At 44.3% G+C, this 19453-nt stretch overlaps 1 protein-coding gene across 1 annotated transcript in view; it reads right to left on the reverse strand.

Annotated features, from left to right (window-relative positions):
* LOC126272462 (whirlin-like) overlaps positions 1–19453 on the reverse strand; it is a 192213-nt gene that overhangs the window by 111578 nt on the left and 61182 nt on the right. Inside the window, exon 3 of the mRNA XM_049975340.1 lies at positions 13693–13839. Within this exon, the coding sequence (XP_049831297.1) occupies positions 13693–13839 (147 nt within the window). The remainder of the gene's footprint in view (positions 1–13692; positions 13840–19453) is intronic.

Consider the following 19453-nt stretch of genomic DNA (forward strand, 5'->3'; position numbering starts at 1 on the left):
AAGAAATTATTCAGATAGTGAAGGGAGACGAAAATTTAATAGTAATGGGTGACTGGAATTCGAGTGTAGGAAAAGGGAGAGAAGGAAACATAGTAGGTGAATATGGATTGGGGCTAAGAAATGAAAGAGGAAGCCGCCTAGTAGAATTTTGCACAGAGCACAACTTAATCATAGCTAACACTTGGTTTAAGAATCGTGAAAGAAGGTTGTATACGTGGAAGAACCCTGGAGATACTAAAAGGTATCAGATAGATTATATAATGGTAAGACAGAGATTTAGGAACCAGGTTTTAAGTTGTAAGACATTTCCAGGGGCAGATGTGGACTCTGACCACAATCTATTGGTTATGACCTGTAGATTAAAACTGAAGAAAGTGCAAAAATGTGAGAAATTAAGGAGATGGGACCTGGATAAACTGAAAGAACCAGAGGTTGTACAGAGTTTCAGAGAGAGCATAAGGAAACAATTGACAGGAATAGGGGAAAGAAATACAGTAGAAGAAGAATGGGTAGCTCTGAGGGATGTAGTAGTGAAGGCAGCAGAGGATAAAGTAGGTACAAAGACGAGGGCTGCTAGAAATCCTTGGGTAACAGAAGAAATATTGAATTTAATTGATGAAAGGAGAAAATATAAAAATGCAGTAAATGAAGCAGGCAAAAAGGAATACAAACGTCTCAAAAATGAGATCGACAGGAAGTGCAAAATGGCTAAACAGGGATGGCTAGAGGACAAATGTAAGGATGTAGAAGCTTATGTCACTAGGGGTAAGATAGATACTGCCTACAGGAAAATTAAAGAGACCTTTGGAGAGAAGAGAACCACGTGTATGAATATCAAGAGCTCAGATGGCAGCCCAGTTCTAAGCAAAGAAGGGAAGGCAGAAAGGTGGAAGGAGTATATAGAAGGCTTATACAAGGGCGATGTACTTGAGGACAATATTATGGAAATAGAAGAGGATGTAGATGAAGACGAAGTGGCAGATACGATACTGCGTGAAGAGTTTGACAGAGCACTGAAAGACCTGAGTCGAAACAAGGCCCCCGGAGTAGACAACATTCCGTTAGAACTACTGACGGCCTTGGGAGAGCCAGTCATGACAAAACTCTACCAGCTGGTGAGCAAGATGTATGAGACAGGCGAAATACCCTCAGACTTCAAGAAGAATATAATAATTCCAATCCCAAAGAAAGCAGGTGCTGACAGATGTGAAAATTACCGAACTATCAGTTTAATAAGCCACGGCTGCAAAATACTAACGCGAATTCTTTACAGACGAATGGAAAAACTGGTAGATGCAGACCTCGGGGAGGATCAGTTTGGATTCCGTAGAAATGTTGGAACACGTGAGGCAATACTGACCTTACGACTTATCTTAGAAGAAAGATTAAGAAAAGGCAAACCTACGTTTCTAGCATTTGTAGACTTAGAGAAAGCTTTTGACAATGTTGACTGGAATACTCTTTTTCAAATTCTAAAGGTGGCAGGGGTAAAATACAGGGAGCGAAAGGCTATTTATAATTTGTACAGAAACCAGATGGCAGTAATAAGAGTCGAGGGGCATGAAAGGGAAGCAGTGGTTGGGAAAGGAGTGAGACAGGGTTGTAGCCTCTCCCCGATGTTATTCAATCTGTATATTGAGCAAGCAGTAAAGGAAACAAAAGAAAAATTTGGAGTAGGTATTAAAATTCATGGAGACGAAGTAAAAACTTTGAGGTTCGCCGATGACATTGTAATTCTGTCAGAGACGGCAAAGGACTTGGAAGAGCAGTTGAACGGAATGGACAGTGTCTTGAAAGGAGGATATAAGATGAACATTAACAAAAGCAAAACGAGGATAATGGAATGTAGTCAAATTAAATCGGGTGATGCTGAGGGAATTAGATTAGGAAATGAGACACTTAAAGTAGTAAAGGAGTTTTGCTATTTAGGAAGTAAAATAACTGATGATGGTCGAAGTAGAGAGGATATAAAATGTAGACTGGCAATGGCAAGGAAAGCGTTTCTGAAGAAGAGAAATTTGTTAACATCGAATATAGATTTATGTATCAGGAAGTCGTTTCTGAAAGTATTTGTTTGGAGCGTAGCCATGTATGGAAGTGAAACATGGACGATAACTAGTTTGGACAAGAAGAGAATAGAAGCTTTCGAAATGTGGTGCTACAGAAGAATACTGAAGATAAGGTGGATAGATCACGTAACTAATGAGGAAGTATTGAATAGGATTGGGGAGAAGAGAAGTTTGTGGCACAACTTGACTATAAGAAGGGATCGGTTGGTAGGACATGTTTTGAGGCATCAAGGGATCACAAATTTAGCATTGGAGGGCAGCGTGGAGGGTAAAAATCGTAGAGGGAGACCGAGAGATGAGTACACTAAGCAGATTCAGAAGGGTGTAGGTTGCAGTAGGTACTGGGAGATGAAGAAGCTTGCACAGGATAGAGTAGCATGGAGAGCTGCATCAAACCAGTCTCAGGACTGAAGACAACAACAACAACAACAGGTTTCATTCTCCAACTTACTGATCAGCAGGAGTGTATGTTCGGTATTTTATCTACATTATCTACATATGAATCTGTGTCCTGGAAGCTATTTTATATATAGGGAGCTGTTGTATATATAGGAGTGTTACAATTTTCTTCTCTCTTCGTTAGTGAAAAATCTACTTTTGAAGACGGTCGCTTCTCCACTTTTGTGTGTACCCTGTTTCCTCTGGTTCTATCGTTCTGTTTTCTGAATGATACATACATAAAAAGAGATAATGAGTTTTTACATTCTTCTATGAGCAATAGAAAACTATTCTTTCACTGTTGCTCAAGTGTGTGGGACCTGCACCAAATAGGACTAACAAGGGATATTCAATGGGTACAAAGAAGGAAAACAAGGATGGCCATATGTTTGTTTTACCCTTAGGAGACTGCCATAAGGATGATGGAGGAACTGAACTGGCACATAGACGCCAACTATCCCATGAACGTCTACTTAGAAAGTTTCTAGAACCAACTTTAAGTTATGAATCTGTAAGATGGCAGGATAATATTTACCACTTAACATAATTTTTATATCAATAAATCGATTCTACTCATCAAGCGAATGAATTTGATACCCCACAAGCCGTACTTTGCTTAGTAATTAATACATATGTGACTGACATGAACTCGATACTAATAAAATCCATCTTGAATAAGATGTTTTCGGGTTTCCAACCGCGTCAATTGGTTAAAACTACACGAGCTTTCGGCCAAGCACTCCTTGGCCATTGTCAAGTGTTATGACTGCCAGTGGGCTGTTGGTGTGCCCTTATATACGCTAGCTGCCGGCTGTGGCGTCACTGGTGCCCGTGACATTGCCATATAGGGGCATGTTTTGAGTCGGTGTTCGATGTGCCCACTTCAACCGCGCGATCGCTGGATCCCAAGCAGCGCTGAGCTGTAAGCCATCGTCTCTATTCAGGGTGTTTGTGCACTTAAGAAAGGACTTAATTTCGCACCTTCACCGCGGGACATTCCTGTCTGTGAAATAATAAGCGGTGTTGAACAGGCAGTCCACAAGCTCCCACATGAAACAGCGGACGAAATACGGCGAGAAACCAGCGGTATACTGACAAAGCTGAAGTTACCAGCATCCAACATGACCAGGACTGAGCGCAACGGCCTTCAAGCACTACGTAATGATGAAAGCATTGTGGTACTTCCCGTTGACAAGCACAGTGCCGCCGTAATGATGGAGTTCGAGGACTATGATACGAAGATTTGTGCGCTACTGAACGAAGATACTTATCGGAAGCTCCCACCTGACCCGACATCAAGAATAGTAAGCGATCTTCAGTGGAAGACAGTGTGATTAAGAATCTTCTCCCGCAGGCGCCTAGACCACCTACTGCTTATGGTTTACCGAAGATACGCAAGGACGGGACGCCATTTCGCCTTATTGTGTCCACAATAGGTTCTCCAACATACAAGCTGGCGAAGTACTTGGCCAAGCTCCTCGCTCTACATGTGGGGCACTGCGAACATGATATAAAAAACTCAGCAGGATTTATCAGCAGAATCAACCGTCTACGCCTTAGTGAGGACGATATCATAGTCAGTTTTGATGTAGTGGCGCTGTTTTCGAATGTGCCTATCAAAGATTCTCTGGATCTAATTTCCCAGTACTTTGTAAGTGACGTGGTCGAGCTATTTAGGCACACTCTTACGTCATCCAGCTTCGTGTACAACGGCCAGTATTACGATCAGACAGACGGCGTAGCAGTGGGTATCCCGTTGGCTCCAGCTGTTGCAAACCTGTTCATGGAAATTTTGAGGATATTGCCATAGACACTGCGCCATTGAAGCCTAAGTGTTTCTTTCGATACGTTGACGACACGTTCGTCATTTGGCCACGCGGACGCGAGAAATTAGACGAGTTTTTGGAACACCTCAATGGCATCAACAGTAATATCCAGTTCACCATGGAGGTGGAAAAGGATAATGCTTTGAACTTCCTCTACGTCCTTGTCCACCGTAAACGAAATGGATGCCTCGGCCACAGCGTCTACAGGAAACCCACCTACACAGAGCTGTACCTGCACGCCACCAGCCATCATCATCCAGCACAGAGGCGCACAGTATTACAAACATTGATGCATCGTGCAAGAGTAATATCGGCCATTCTGTGGCTCTGTGTCGGGCAAGATAAGCCGCCTGTTGAAAAGACACAACATCAAATCGATCTTCAGGCTTCCAACGAAAATCCGTCAATTACTGAGACCAGTTAAAGACGCAGTAGGTCTCAGAACACCTGGAGTCTACGAAATACCTTGTGAGTGTGGCCAGAAGTACATCGGACGAACAGCGCGCACTGTGGAGCAACGCAGGAAAGACCATGGGAGGTATTATCGCCTACACTATCCAGAGAAATCTGCGTTGAGCATGCGTTAAAAAACGGTCACGCATAAATTTTGACGATACATCTGTCGTGGCTCGCACTCACGGCTTCTGGGACAGTTTAATACAGGAAGCTATTGAAATAAAAATTACCACAAACACCCTGAATAGAGACGGTGGCTTACAGCTCAGCGCTGCTTGGGATCCAGCGATAGCGCGGTTGAAGAGGGCACATCGAACGCCGACTCAACACATGCTCATATATGGCAATGTCACGGGCACCAGTGACGTCACAGCCGGCAGCTAGCGTATATAAGGGCGCACCAACAGCCCACTGGCAGTCATATCGCTTGACAACGGCCAGGGAGTGCTTGGCCGAAAGCTCGTGTAGTTTTAACCAATTGATGCGGTTGGAAACCCGAGAACATTTTATTCAGTGTTATCGCCGCGAGACTCTGCATTCAAAATCCGTCTTATTTGCATGTTCACAGATAAGTAGCATTGCTGTAGCAGTGGACTGATGTGTAAGTGGAGTTTCCCTGCCTACCCAAGCACAGTGACATGGAACTCAACTTAGGAAAGCCATAAACAAGCGAAGCCTCGCCACGGGATATCAACCAGGGACGTTACGCACCAACAGCACCGGACATTTTTGACAGAGATAATGGCACAAAAGTGAGTAACGGTTGGGTGAGTCTTCTGACTCACACCAGCGCTGAAGTAAACATGTTAACGCAGCAGAGGATTCATTTGGGTAGTATCAAAGGAGAACACAGGCCTTCCGCGTACATGGAAACGTACGAATGCAGAAAGTGCGTCATCAACTTGACATAAAGAAAAATTCACATGACACTCACATGTACAGGGCGTGAGATTCACATGTGCTCTGCGAAAGCCTTTTAACTTAAGAAAGGCCCATCTGGATGCAGGAAGGAGCACAGCAGCGTGAGTCACTGGTATTTTTGTAAACATCCAAATATCACGTGATAGGGGCGTGAACAATGAATAAAGTCCGAGTGCAAAGCTCCTATTTGGGTAGAACTCATTACTAGATGAAAGAATGGCGAACACTCATTGGTTCGGGAAAAACTAGCGTACGTCTCGGTTTGTGTCTAAAACCTCATTGGGCAAAGAAATGACTTAAATTGCAGCAAATGCTCGCGATGGCTGACACTAGTTGTGGCAGGAGGCGAACCCATGCCATGGTGGGGGAAGTCTCCAATAATATAAGCAATTACAAGTGACTTATTCTGGACACTCTTGTCGTAGAAGCACTGTGTGCCGGACGGAGTGCATCCCGCTCTGACGTGGTTCCAAAAGACACATCTTGTTGTGAACGCTTGCGTGTGTTCACGAGGCTCTGATATCTCTCAGTATCTCCATATTGGAGATTATTAGCTATGCGATCCGCTAGGTAGGTTCTGCGGAACACTTCGCTTAGCCTTATCGAGCCTTCTCAGCTAGTTGATTTAGCCAACGAAAAACATAATTTTTTCACCTCACGAAAACTAAGGACAGTTTACGACTCTATATCCAGTCAAGGCCAGAGTAGAATTGGTAGTTCAGTAGGATCGCTAGGTGTCAATGCATCTGCTGCTAGCACACGCCATACGCGACCACGGCCGCCCTTATCGCTGCAGTCTGCACGAGGTAAACACCGTATTGCTCAGGCTCTACGTGTGCGAGTCACTAGAGTACGATCACGAACAACTGGTTCAAATGGCTCTGAGCACTATGGGACTTAACACCCGAGGTCATCAGGACAACACATACATACATGCCCGAGGCAGGATTCAAACCTGTGATCGTAGCAGTGGCGCGGTTCCGGGCTGAAGCCCATAGAAGAGGACGGAGTATACATTACAGTGCAAAAGTTTGATTTTTGTTCTTAGAGTTACGTTCTGGCTTTTGAAAATGGCACTCATTTTCTGAAACACGATTCTTGCTTTCCCGATGCGAATCTTCCTTCCTTGCAAGTTAACCGAATATTCATTTATAATGGTTCCATGGTATATATACTATTTTACCCTTTCTATTGTTCTTTGGTTTATGACTAAGTTTTTCCTCACTTAGGACCACGAGTTTTGTTCAAAAATGGCTCTGAGCACCATGGGACTTAACCTCTGAGGTCATCAGTCCCCTAGAACTTAGAACTACTTAAACCTAGCTAACCTAAGGACATCACACACATCCATGCCCGAGGCAGGATTCGAACCTGCGACCGTAGCTGTCGCGCGGTTCCGGACTGAGCGCCTAGAACCGCTAGACCACCGCGGCCGGCCGGCGTTAACAAACTCAAACTGATTAAGGGCTGTCTGTTCCTTACGTATTATATATATTCTCCTGCGTGTTACTCTCTAAACAATTTCAAGATATAGCTCATTGCGCTTATCATAATGTACATGCAATTTTTCGTTTTCTGGTGCTTTGTAGCTAGTAAAGGCAGAAGTTATTGCAAAACATCGAACGTTCTTTATAGTAGCATTGAGCCACTGTCAAATTTCCAAATTGCTTTCATGCAGCTCTGCAAGATTCGGCGACTTATGCTTTCAGTGAACAACGAAGTCATCAGTAGAGGAGTCTAAACATTCATGGTGGTGTCTGTTTGTCCTATATCGTGTCTCCCTACCACTTTCGCGCAACGACGTTCTGAATGTGTTTTTTAGGGAATTGACTAGTTTGAACCTGGGACCTGTTGCTGGTAAGGAGACGCCAGACTACACATGACATGTAGAATTCAGAAGAGTTCAGTGAGACTAGCGATGATATAACCAAATACTAAATGATCTCAGCATCAGCTCCAATGCACTCCCTGTAAAAGATTCTTAATACTAACTACATTTAGTGGAAGGGGTTCAAGGCTTTCCTATTTTTAGTTAGCTGGTAAAATAACGTCGAAAAAGCAGTTAAGTTTGCCATTGGAAATTTTATTCTACTCACAAAACACCGTTTATAAATTGCACTATTGATAAAAGAAAATGTTTTAATGCAGGATGGTGAAAACCAACTGCGTTCAACAAAAATGTGAAGGAATATTCCCTGAATGGGTTTCCAAGTTCTACAATGGATCGAAGGATGGCCTATGCCATATCACATCTATAATCTAGGTTTAAATTAAGTTTCACAAAAGAGAAAAACTATCAAAATGGTCTACAGTGACCCTCAATTATCTTTAATTACTTACCTAACTTTTCGTAAATTACAGTGGCTGATGTGGCTTCTCAATAATTATATAACAGAGAAATCATCGCGTTTCAGATTTTTACTTCAAGTGGCAAATGTGAACACCATGAGATTTAATTAACGATCGACACTAGTATTACGCAAAAAAGGGGGTGTAACAGATGAGACTTCTGCAGTTCTGAGTGAAGCTTTATGCGCTGTTATGCGGCATCGTGTGCGTTCATTACCTTGTCGGTGTTCGTCAAGGGGGCGGCGGCCGGCGCAGCTCCGTCCAGCTCGCCCTCTCGGAAGCAACTCTCTCCTAACTTCTCCTTACTACAATTTACCTTAGTTGGTTTAAAAAAAAACTATCTGGCTGTGTTTTCATCTGACCAATCAGGGTCTCAATGTTAACCTTAAGCTTCGCCTACAAAAATTCTGTCTATCCTATGAGAAACGTTATACTTTTCGTGGTGGGGCAATGTTTTTAAAGTTTGTAACGTAACAGAGACGCGAAAAAGTCTTACGCTAAAACCTGCAGCTGGTGTGGATCTTTTAGCGTTATCGTAAGATCTATACTGTTCTTCTGGAGGGCTGTAGCTTTCAACTTGGGCTGGGGGGTGGTCCTAATGTAACAGACACGCGAAAAAGTCTCACGCTAAAGCTTGCGGGTGGTAGTGGCCCTTTTTGTGTTATCGTAAGATCTATACTGTTTTTCTGGAGGGCTCTAGCTTTTAACAGGGGCTGGGGGGTGGCCCTTGACGTAACAGAGACGCAAAAAAGTCTCCCACTAAAACGTGCGGGTTGTGTGACCCTAGTGGTTAGCTGGCGACGTGGGTGTCCAGTCCGTCCCTTATTGTAGGGCCTTCTAGCTTAACACGGTTCTGCTCTCGGCTTCTGTTCTCGTTTCTCCCCTCGGAAATGCGTCTGCCTCACGGTGGGAAGGTATGACATGCATTTAGGCATTCTTGTGTTAGTCTGTGGTATTCCATTTGCTCACTCGTTACTCCTATTACTTTGATTAATTTAATGTCACGATTTATTCGAAGCTATGTGACATACTACTGGATTTCCTTATTATGTCAGGGTTTTCATGGAAGGTGTTGGATTTGCCTGACACCTTACAGGAGGCCAACTTGGTATTTACACTGTGCCACCTGTTGAGAGCAGTTATCGAGGCTATGCCAGTAGTTGGCGTCTAGTAACTCGTAAGGAGCGCCCGCTGCAGGCCACACCACGCTTACCACAGCTGTTACCTGTCGTAAGATGAATGACTGGCAGTTTCACACAAGGCCACGTGCTTTTGTCCCTACGATTGCTCAGAGAGAGCGGGAGCCAGCTGCCGTTAAGGAACAGGCTGCTCCACAAACCCTTTGCGGATGCCGTGTGGGGTTTCATGGAGGTCATCTCGCCTCCTCCTTTCCACCTCCCTGCTCCAAAAATAATTTTTATTAAAAGTGTTCACATTTTTACATATATCAGTTTCCAAATTTATGAGCTAAGTTTTGGAGAATAAAGTAGAGAAACACGAAGCGTCGTGAAAATGGCAAGGAATCCCAAAAACTTCAGACACGCGTAACATGGGATACTTTTCAGTCGCTAACTCACGTGATTTGTTTGTGGTCTGAGTGGCTGCGGAAAAAATTCCAGGCAGGTAACGGCGGCCGCTCACTGCCAACGACAAACCTGATGTGCTTCGTGAGTAGATACTTGGAACCGGCAATCCGTGGAAAGCTGAGTAAGGCAAGACAGAAAGGGAAAGACCCTCCACCAAGAAAAATATAACGGAATGCTGACTTTCCCGAACGTACGCGGAAAGACACAGCATTGGCCCAATTTACATGCTCGAAAAGTCGCAGCCTGCAGACCTGACTTATAATCCTACTGCAACGTGAAATACTGATAATGGTATGTATACCGTAGAGAACATTGTTAAAGTTATCAGAATTTTATGCTACTACAGTACTTAAATCAACTGCAAGACACATGTACTTCTGAAGTTTTCGGACGAATGTTTTTCATATGTGGCAATCCTCTGAACTGCAATTCCTTGAAAGTTATGCTAAGGTGCTACACAAAGGACTGATGTAAGTAATTTATGTAACAATTATTCCATTCCATTGTGACAGGGTGCTACAGCAACCACTTTCCAATTATTTCCGAATAAAAACAGTTTTGGTTTCGCAAACAATTAAGTAATTTACCATTATAAGTTTAAAACATCTCATATATTTCACTGCTATAATTTGAAGGTGTTATTGGTCCCCATTTCATATACGGGCTGTTTCCGTAAGAGTGTACAAGAATGTAACAGGACATTGAGAATGCTCCGTTGAACAATTTGAGATGGGGAACCTGGGGTTGTAGAAGCCAGCTTAAGGAGATATGGAAGTAAACATGGCTACCGCTTTGTCTAGAATTACTGTTTTCCAGCTTATTTGCAACTAACATGCGTACAAGTTTACAGGTACTGTGGTGTTTATTTACAACTACATTCTTTATTTCCTATATGGAAACAAGTAAGACGAGCCTGATTAACAGGAAATCATGATGCACGTTTTGTTTACTTTACTTCCATAAGGTGGCTCTTGAAATGGTTCAAATGGCTCTGAGCACTATGGGACTTAACATCGGAGGTCATCAGTCCCCTAGAACTTAGAACTATTTAAACCTAACTAACCTAAAGACATGCCGGCCGCGGTGGTCTAGCGGTTAAGGTGCACAGTCCGGAACTGCGCGACTGCTACGGTCGCAGGTTCGAATCCTGCCTCGGGCATGGATGTGTGTGATGTCCTTAGGTTAGTTAGGTTTAAGTAGTTCTAAGTTCTAGGGGACTGATGACCACAGCAGTTAAGTCCCATAGTGCTCAGAGCCATTTGAACCTAAAGACATCACACTCATCCATGCCCGAGGCAGGATTAGAACCTGAGACCAAAACGGTCGCACGGTTCCAGACTGAAGCGCCTGTAAAACCGCTCTGCCACACTGGCCGGCCATAAGGTGGCTCTGTTGTATCGTACGTATATTGTCCCATGACAGAGCGTGTTATGAATCAACGACAGACCCACTGATTATTCATGCTATTCAGAGACGTATAGTATAATACGATGGAGCTGTGCCGGCCCGAGTGGCCGAGCGGTTCTAGGCGCTTCAGTCTGGAGCCACGCGAGCGCTACGGTCGCAGGTTTGAATCCTGCCTCAGGCATGAATGTGTGTGATGTTCTTAGGTTAGTTAGGTTTACGTTGTTCTAAGTTCTAGGGGACTGATGACCTCAGATGTTAAGTCCCATAGTGCTCAGAGCCATTTGAACCATTTTTGATGGAGCAGTAACGGTAATGTATTTCCTGGTAGCTGGATTGGAAGGGGAGGTACTACTCCATGGCCTACGACGTCACTTGAGTTGAATCCCCTTGGTTATTTCTTATTGGGATGTCTAAAGTCACTTGTATGAGACGCCAGTCGTACGGAAATAACATTAGTTGCCAGAATTGTAGCTGCCTGTGATGTGATTCGAAACACACCACGGATATTTGTCGGGGCGCGTCAGAACCTTGTGCGCCGTTGTCATGCTTGCACTTACGTTGATGGCTGTCAGTTTCAGCAAGTTTTGTAATACACAGTACAAATAGTACGTTCATTGTTTCAAGGATGGTATTCACTGTTAACTAACGTAAAGAAAAATGTACACAGTAATGTGATTTTATTCCTATTATCTCTTTAAGGGGAGGTTTACTATCTTTTGGTTCAAAAAATCGATTTTTTAAGTTCCATTTTTGGATCCATAAAAGTGTTTGGAATCCACCCCTGAAACGGTTTTTCAGAATACGGAACGGAAATGTTTGTTATTCGCGGTTGAACAAAAAAATGGACCTGCCTTTTTGACGCACCAGTTTTTTTTTTTCTTTCAGAGGACGAGTTATTGTTCCGGTGCTTGGGAGGAAACACACAAAATTCAAATGAAAGTTTGAACGCGTATGTTTGGAAGTTAACCCCCAAGCATTTGCATTCTGGTGTTAAGACTGTGTGGAGATTGCGACTTTCCTGGCAGTGAGCAGCATCAAAGAAGAATATTCAGCGATTATGTAGATCATAACAACGATGGACGTCACCTTGGGACTCTATTCGAACGACCACCGGATTCAAGCGGCCGAAAACCGATTGTCGCCGGCCGTGCGAGCGGCTCTGGAGCAGCGCAGGATGGCCCAGATCGAGCAGAACGCCCTCTATGAGGAAGAGAAAGGACTACTTTATGGACCCGGAGTAGCAGATTGAACGTACGTTGCATAATATTGCATTTATATGTAGTCACAACTTCAAACGCGTTTTTCTCAAAATGGCTTTCATTTTATCGCGCGGTATGGTAAATTCAAATCTACTGAACCGATTGGCATGATTCTTTGTTTCCAACGAAGCTAACTAAATTGTCTAAGAGTTGTACCACTTTTATTCCGATCCATCAACTATAAATACTTTTACTTTTACTTTCTAAATGTGGTGCTACAGAAGAATGCTGAAGATTAGATGGGTAGATCACATAACTAATGAGGAGGTATTCAACAGAATTGGGGAGAAGAGGAGCTTGTGGCACAACTTGGCTAGAAGAAGGGATCGGTTGGTAGGACATGTTCTGAGACATCAAGGGATCACCAACTTAGTATTGGAGGGCAGCGTGGAAGGTAAAAATTGTAGAGTGAGACCAAGGGATGAATGCAATAAGCAGATACAGAAGGATGTAGGTTGCAGTAAGTACTGGGAAATGGAGAGGCTTGCACAGGATAGAGTAGCATGGAGAGCTGCATCAAACCAGTCTCAGGACTGAAGACCACAACAACAACAACAACGTAACTTCAATAAAAGAAAATAATTATAATCAGTTATTTAGCACTCCGAAGTGTTGAGTGTAATAAGTTTCTGCTAACATTTTTACAGTTTAAAACATTGTAAGTAGATCTGTGATAAAAATAATTAACCGTTTTCTGTTTAAAAGACAATTTCATACAACAATTACATTACACACAGATCATTCATTCACATTTACACACACACACACACACACACACACACACACACACACACACACACATACATACACACGCACAAATATAATTACGCTTCAACACGTTAGATAATCGACTAATCTACCTCTAGTTATGAAACTTCCTGGCAGATTAAAACTGTGTGCCGGACCGAGACTCGAAATCGGAACCTTTGCCTTTCACGGGCAAGTGCTCTACCGAATGAGCTACCCAAGCACAACTCACGACCCGTCCTCACAGCTTCACCCCTGCCAGCGCACACTCCGCTGCAGAGTAAAAATCTCATACCTCTAGGTAGCTTTCCTACCAGAGCGAGTATTAAAGACGGAACGGTGAGCTCTCATTGATAATAAAAGCTTAGGCGTCATCAGCACCTTGTAAGTGGAATGCCAACGAATTATGTTTTGGGAGGTTGACAATAACGGACTCTGACTCTTCTCGAGAACTGAACCACGGATCCGCGTATGTCACAGACAGGAGAGGCGAGGGGTTCGGGTGGAGCTTGTTACAGAGGCTGTTGGTCTCCATGCCACAAGGACTGAACCCTGTCTTCTAGGAGTAATTTAGATGCTGTCACGTCTAAATTGGCTAGTGTTTAGGTGAGGTGCGGTGTGCGGGGGTACTCACCACGTCTTCGTGATGCCTGGCGTCGAGCAGGTCGGCCCTGGAGAGGCGCTGCATGGACTGGTGCCTGCGCACGGCGGCCGCCTCGCCCTCCAGCATCTGCTGCTCCTCCTTCATGTCGAAGCTGCGGCTCAGCTTGTGCGCCAGCTCCTGCAACACGCCCGCTCGCACTCCGGCTGCCCGCGCCGACACAGTAACTTGCAAGCGCCGACACGCAAACTCACGCACTGTGCTCGCGCCGGCACGGTGACTTAGAGATTGTACAGTGATAAGCCGAAACATTACGACCACTGCCCACCGCGACGTTCGAGGCCGCCTGATGGAGTCAAGTGGTAACAAAGGTGTGTAAGTGGAGCAGACACGGACGGGGTTATGGGCTGCAAAGTGGGAAATCCATTCAGATAAGCGCCTTTGACAAAGGGGAGACTATTAATACGCCGAGTTTTTGAACGAGTGTCTCGATAACGGCGAGGATGGCCGAATGCTCACGTGCTACTGTCGTGAGCATCTACGGGAAAAGGTAGAAGGACAGTGAAACTAACACTAGACGCTATATGACTGGACTTAATGATTGGACTTCCACTGCTCTGCACTGAAGTTGACATTCGGCGGCTCCTCTGCTATGTAAAGTGGGATACATGGCTATCTGTGACATCTCTGCCGAAAGAGCACGGCGCTGGTGCACGCACAAGTGTTTCGGAGCACACCGTTCATCCTATATTGTTAAACATAGAGCTTCGCGGGAGACCACCCACACGTGTTCACATGTTGATCGAACAACATAGTGAATTACGATTGCAGTGGGCACGGGACCATCGGGATTCGATCGTCGATCAATTGAAACGTGAGGGCTCCTCAGGTGAACCACATTTTTGCTGCTGTAGGTTGATGGTCGTCTCCACAAACACCGCCATCGCGGTGAACGGCGGCTAGAAACGTACAACTCCACGGACACAGGTTGGTGGGAGTATTATTATGCTAAGTGAGACCTTCTATTGCGCTTGCATGGGACCTGTGGTAGTAATCGAAGACACGCTGACAGCTGCGAACGACTTGCATCCCTTCATGTTTGATGTCTTCCCCGTAGGCGATGTCACCCTTCAGCAGTTTCGGAGCAAGAATCGTGCTACAGCGGTTTGAGGCGTAGTATTGTGAAATCATGTTGATGTCTCGGCGACCAAATTCACCTACTTCTATGGAGCCCACCTGGGTCGGTGTTAGGCCAGTTATTTGTGCGAATTACGTGACCTGTGCGTAGACATATGATGCCACATGTCTCCACGTACGTACCAAAAAAATGCCGGAACCCTCAGACGCACAGGTAATGATATACTATGTTCCAAAGATTGACAGACAAGCTATTAAGCAGGGGCTCATAATGTTTTGGCTCATCAGTGTATTATCGTCGAGAGAGTAACAAGAAGCTATGGCCAAAGTTTCAGGGAACATTCCTCACACACAGATGGACAAAGTATGTTACATGGACATAAGTCTGGATACGCTTTATTCCCGTCTTAGAGCTCATTTTATACTTTTTCTCATAACATTAATCATGAGAAACAGACAGAAGCAGACTGCATCAGCATTACATGAAACATTTTCTTACATGAAATGTTCAAAATACCCTCTGGGTTATGTTTGGTTAGAATATACAATAAGTTGTATTTCGTAGGTTCACTACCAGGGTTAGTTATTCCAATCGAACGTAGTTAATGTAGACTAGTGTCTCCCTTCATTGCTTGTGTTGATATCTGCATCTACATGATTAGTCTCCAGTTCACAATTATGTGGCTGCCAGAGGAGTCATTGAACCACCGTCAAGTTATTTCTCTACCATTCCGCCCCCTATCGGCGCGCGGGAAAAGCGGAAACTTATATCTTACTGTGCGAACTCTGATTCCTCCTATTTTGTCATGATGATCGTTTCTCCCTACGTAGATGAGCTCCAACAAAATATTTTCCCATTCGAAGGGGAAAGTTGGTGACTGAAATTTCGCGAGAAGATCCACCCGCAACGAGAAACGCCTTTGTTTTAATAATTGCCACTGCAATTCACGCACCATGTCCGTGGCACTCTCTCCGCTGTTCCTTGAAAATACAAAACGAACTGCCCTTCTTTGAATTTTTTCGAAGTCCCTGTCAGTTGCATCTGATTGGAATCCCACAACGCACAACAATACTCCCGAAGAGGGCGGACGTGCATGGTGTAAGCAGTCTCTGTAGCAGACATGCGTTTTCTAAGTGGTCTGCCATTAAATCGCAGTCTTCGGTTTGCTTTACCCACAAAATTATCTATGTGATCGTCCCAGTTTACGTTATTTGAAATTGTAATCCCTAGTACTTAGCTGAATTTAAAGCCTTCAGATTTGTGCCGTTTATCGTGTAATTGAAATTTAGCGGATATCTTTTAGTAATCATGTGGATGACTTCACACTTTTCATTATTTAGAGTCAATTGCCACTTTCGCATGATACAGATGTCGAGTCTAAATCATTTTGCAATTAGTTTTGATCATCTGATGACTTTACGAGACGATAAAAGACTGCATCTTCTGCAAAGAATCTAAGAGGTATGCTCAAATTGTTTCGTATGTCACTTATGTACATCAGGAACAGCAGAGGGCTTGTAACACTTCCTTGGGGAACGCCAGATATTACTTCCGTTTTATTCGGTGACTTTCCCTTAGTTACTACGAAGTGTGAACTTTCTAACAGGAAATCACCGAATCCAGTCATGCAGCTGAGGCGATACTTCGTAGACTAACTTCTTTGCTCTACTAGAATAAGGCATGTAGCATCAGTTGTTTAGTGTTTATCACGGACTTGATTTTCGGCACAGTGCAATGGAAGTGTATTCAAATGTGGAGTTGTCAGATCCCCATTTGCTGCACGGATCAGCAGATGGTAATAGCCGAGGCGATCGACGTTTGTATCGGTGTATCGGGAAAGATTTCCAGAACGACGATGACCCGGTAGGAGAACGTTAGAGGCAAATGATCATCTTCTTAGGGAACATGGGACGTTTAGGCCTCCTACTACTCACAACCGGGGGGGGGCAGGAAGGACGACGACATCAAGAGGAACTTCTTTAGCTCCAACAAGTGAAGTTTATCACGTAACTGTCTGGAGAGTGCTACATGAGGAATTGCCGTATCTGTACCATTTGCCGGCCGGTGTGGCCGTGCGGTTCTAGGCACTTCAGTCTGGAACCGCGTGACCGCTACGGTCGCGGGTTCGAATCCTACCACGGGCATGGATGTGTGTGATGTCCTTAGCTTAGTTAGGTTTAAGTAGTTCTAAGTTTTAGGGGACTGCTGACCTCATCTGTTAAGTGCCATTGTGCTCAGAGCCATTTGAACCATTTTTGTACCATTTGTAGCCACTGAGTTCTAATACGGAAGTAAAGCTCTTCCATTTACATGTCCATGCAACATACTTTTTCCTCTACATGTGAGGAAAGGTTGGTCATACCATTTTGTTACTCCATGTATACTGTTCTCACGCTGACACAGTAACTCACACACCATTCAAATTCTGACACAGTAACTTATTGACTGTACTCGCATCGACACACTCCTCCACAGCAACTGATGACCTGATTAAAGCCAACATTTTCGTATCCTACCTAAGATGACACTTTCGCCAACCTTGACAATCAATTTCTAACGCTTCCTGACCCATTATGTCCGCGAACACACTGGCACCACGACACTCAGCTCGCTGCCAACTTCCAGTACTTGGACTCCACCCATCACAGCACACTATATTAAAGCAACAGTTACAAAAAAGCACGACACAGACCTAGCCATGATTTCATTACACACCGCCACATTAAGGAACGGACTTTAGCCCCTCTGTAAATCCTATCATCTTACATCCTACATACCGAATTCTATCCTTAGCCGAGGAAAATCTGAAAAATTCTTCTTTTCCTCAAACACAGTGAACCAACCAATGACCTCTCTTCCTCCCGACACATCAGTCTTATCTCAGTCGTCAGCATGTTTCTTGGATACATTCCTATCCAATATATCTATAAAGATGACCTCCATTTCATTATCACCAAGTGTGGCTTCCATCCCAGTTTCTCCACGGACGACCAACTCTTCCATTTTTACCACCTCCAAAACCAATGTCGCAATGAATGTCGGCCTCCCTCTTTCTTTCCTTAGATATTGAGAAAGCTGATGATTATGTATGGTATTCCGTTTTCCTCATCAAACTCCACTGGTGTGCACTTCCAGCCAAATATATCCACATAAATATCTGCTTTCTCACTAAATGTCGATAAACAACACACCGTCCTGTATTTTCCATCCAAATGCAGTCCTCCAAGGATCCATCCGATCACTGTTCATTTAAGTCATATACACAGTCGTTGTCCCAAAACCACCCCTCGCGTTTACCTTTGTAGCTGCTCTGATTGCTAATGGCACTGTTTACGTCGCCACTCAACCTATCCTTCAACTATTCCAGCGACTCCTTCAACTTCACCCACACAACTTCACGGTGTACTTCTCCATCAATCTCTGGAAAACCACGCCACGATCGTAGAAAAAAAAAACTGCCTGGGCTTTTCATTCAAAAGACCTATACCTACCTCATAGCCCACAACCGTCCAGTCAGCGTAACTAAAACGCTAAAATACCTTCCATAACTGTCAGTCTAAAACCAAGATGGAATCCCCCTCTTACTAACTATCCAGAAGAATTCCCACAGAAGATTAAAATTACTAACAGGACGCATATGGCGACTAAATCCCCGTACAAATCTCGTTACCCGTGCCATTGTGCATCTACCCTCTCTCCTATCACTCCCGCCAAACCCTAGATCACCATGCACTCCACTTGGCTTCCATATCCATCTACCCTTCCTTGTCTGTCTCCTTTATCGTGCAATCAAATTTCTCTTTCATTATTTGGAACACCTGCACCTCCCATCCATTGTCTCAACGCTGTGTAGCCTCCCACATCCTTGAGACCCCTGGCCTGCTGGTACGTTTCTGTCAACATGTCCTACTTTCCCTCCACCTCCATGCGCTTCATACTCTTTACAAATATAATTTCAACCGCCTTCCCCTCCCTGAATCTGAACTTATCCATTAGATCTATTCCTTTCAACCATCACCTCACCTACCTGCCACGCTCAAATCTACAGTTTCCTTGCCCAGCTGGCATCCCACTAATACCTAATATCTGCATCCAATCTCAGTTCAATCTCAGCGGTCTAGGCGTGCTTATATAGCCATGTCGGCGGAGTACTACATGCGTCACATGAGTTCCGATTGGTGGAACACTGTCACAAGTTGTCTGGCGAAGTAGTTCCGTGTTTATTTAGAAAGTTGGAAAGTCTGTTATTGTTTCTGTCGACTGGCGAAGTTCCTCTCCGGGAGGAGGGGTTGGCAACCCATCTTGCATGGCGGTTCTGCGGGCCCTCTAACATTAAGGGGCCGCTACAACAGATTCGATGGCTTTAGGACAACCTTTCCAATTGAATCGGTACATGCATCCTGGCGAGAGGAGGTGAAATGCCATACTGATAAGGGGCTCACACTAACTACCAAGTTCTTTGCAAATTTCACCCGATGTTGTAATCATTGAAATAACATCACACCCCCTCTCAACCTGTGAAGTTACATTTCGTTTCCTCCCCTTCTGGATGCTTCGCTATGTATGTCCACAATAAGTAAATGTATCGAGCTGCGACTTTCGCCAAGTTATAACGGACAATATCCTCAATTTTCTGTCATGTGCAAGTAATTTTTA

Source organism: Schistocerca gregaria, chromosome 5 (assembly GCF_023897955.1).
Source record: "Schistocerca gregaria isolate iqSchGreg1 chromosome 5, iqSchGreg1.2, whole genome shotgun sequence".
NCBI classification, from domain to species: domain Eukaryota; kingdom Metazoa; phylum Arthropoda; class Insecta; order Orthoptera; family Acrididae; genus Schistocerca; species Schistocerca gregaria.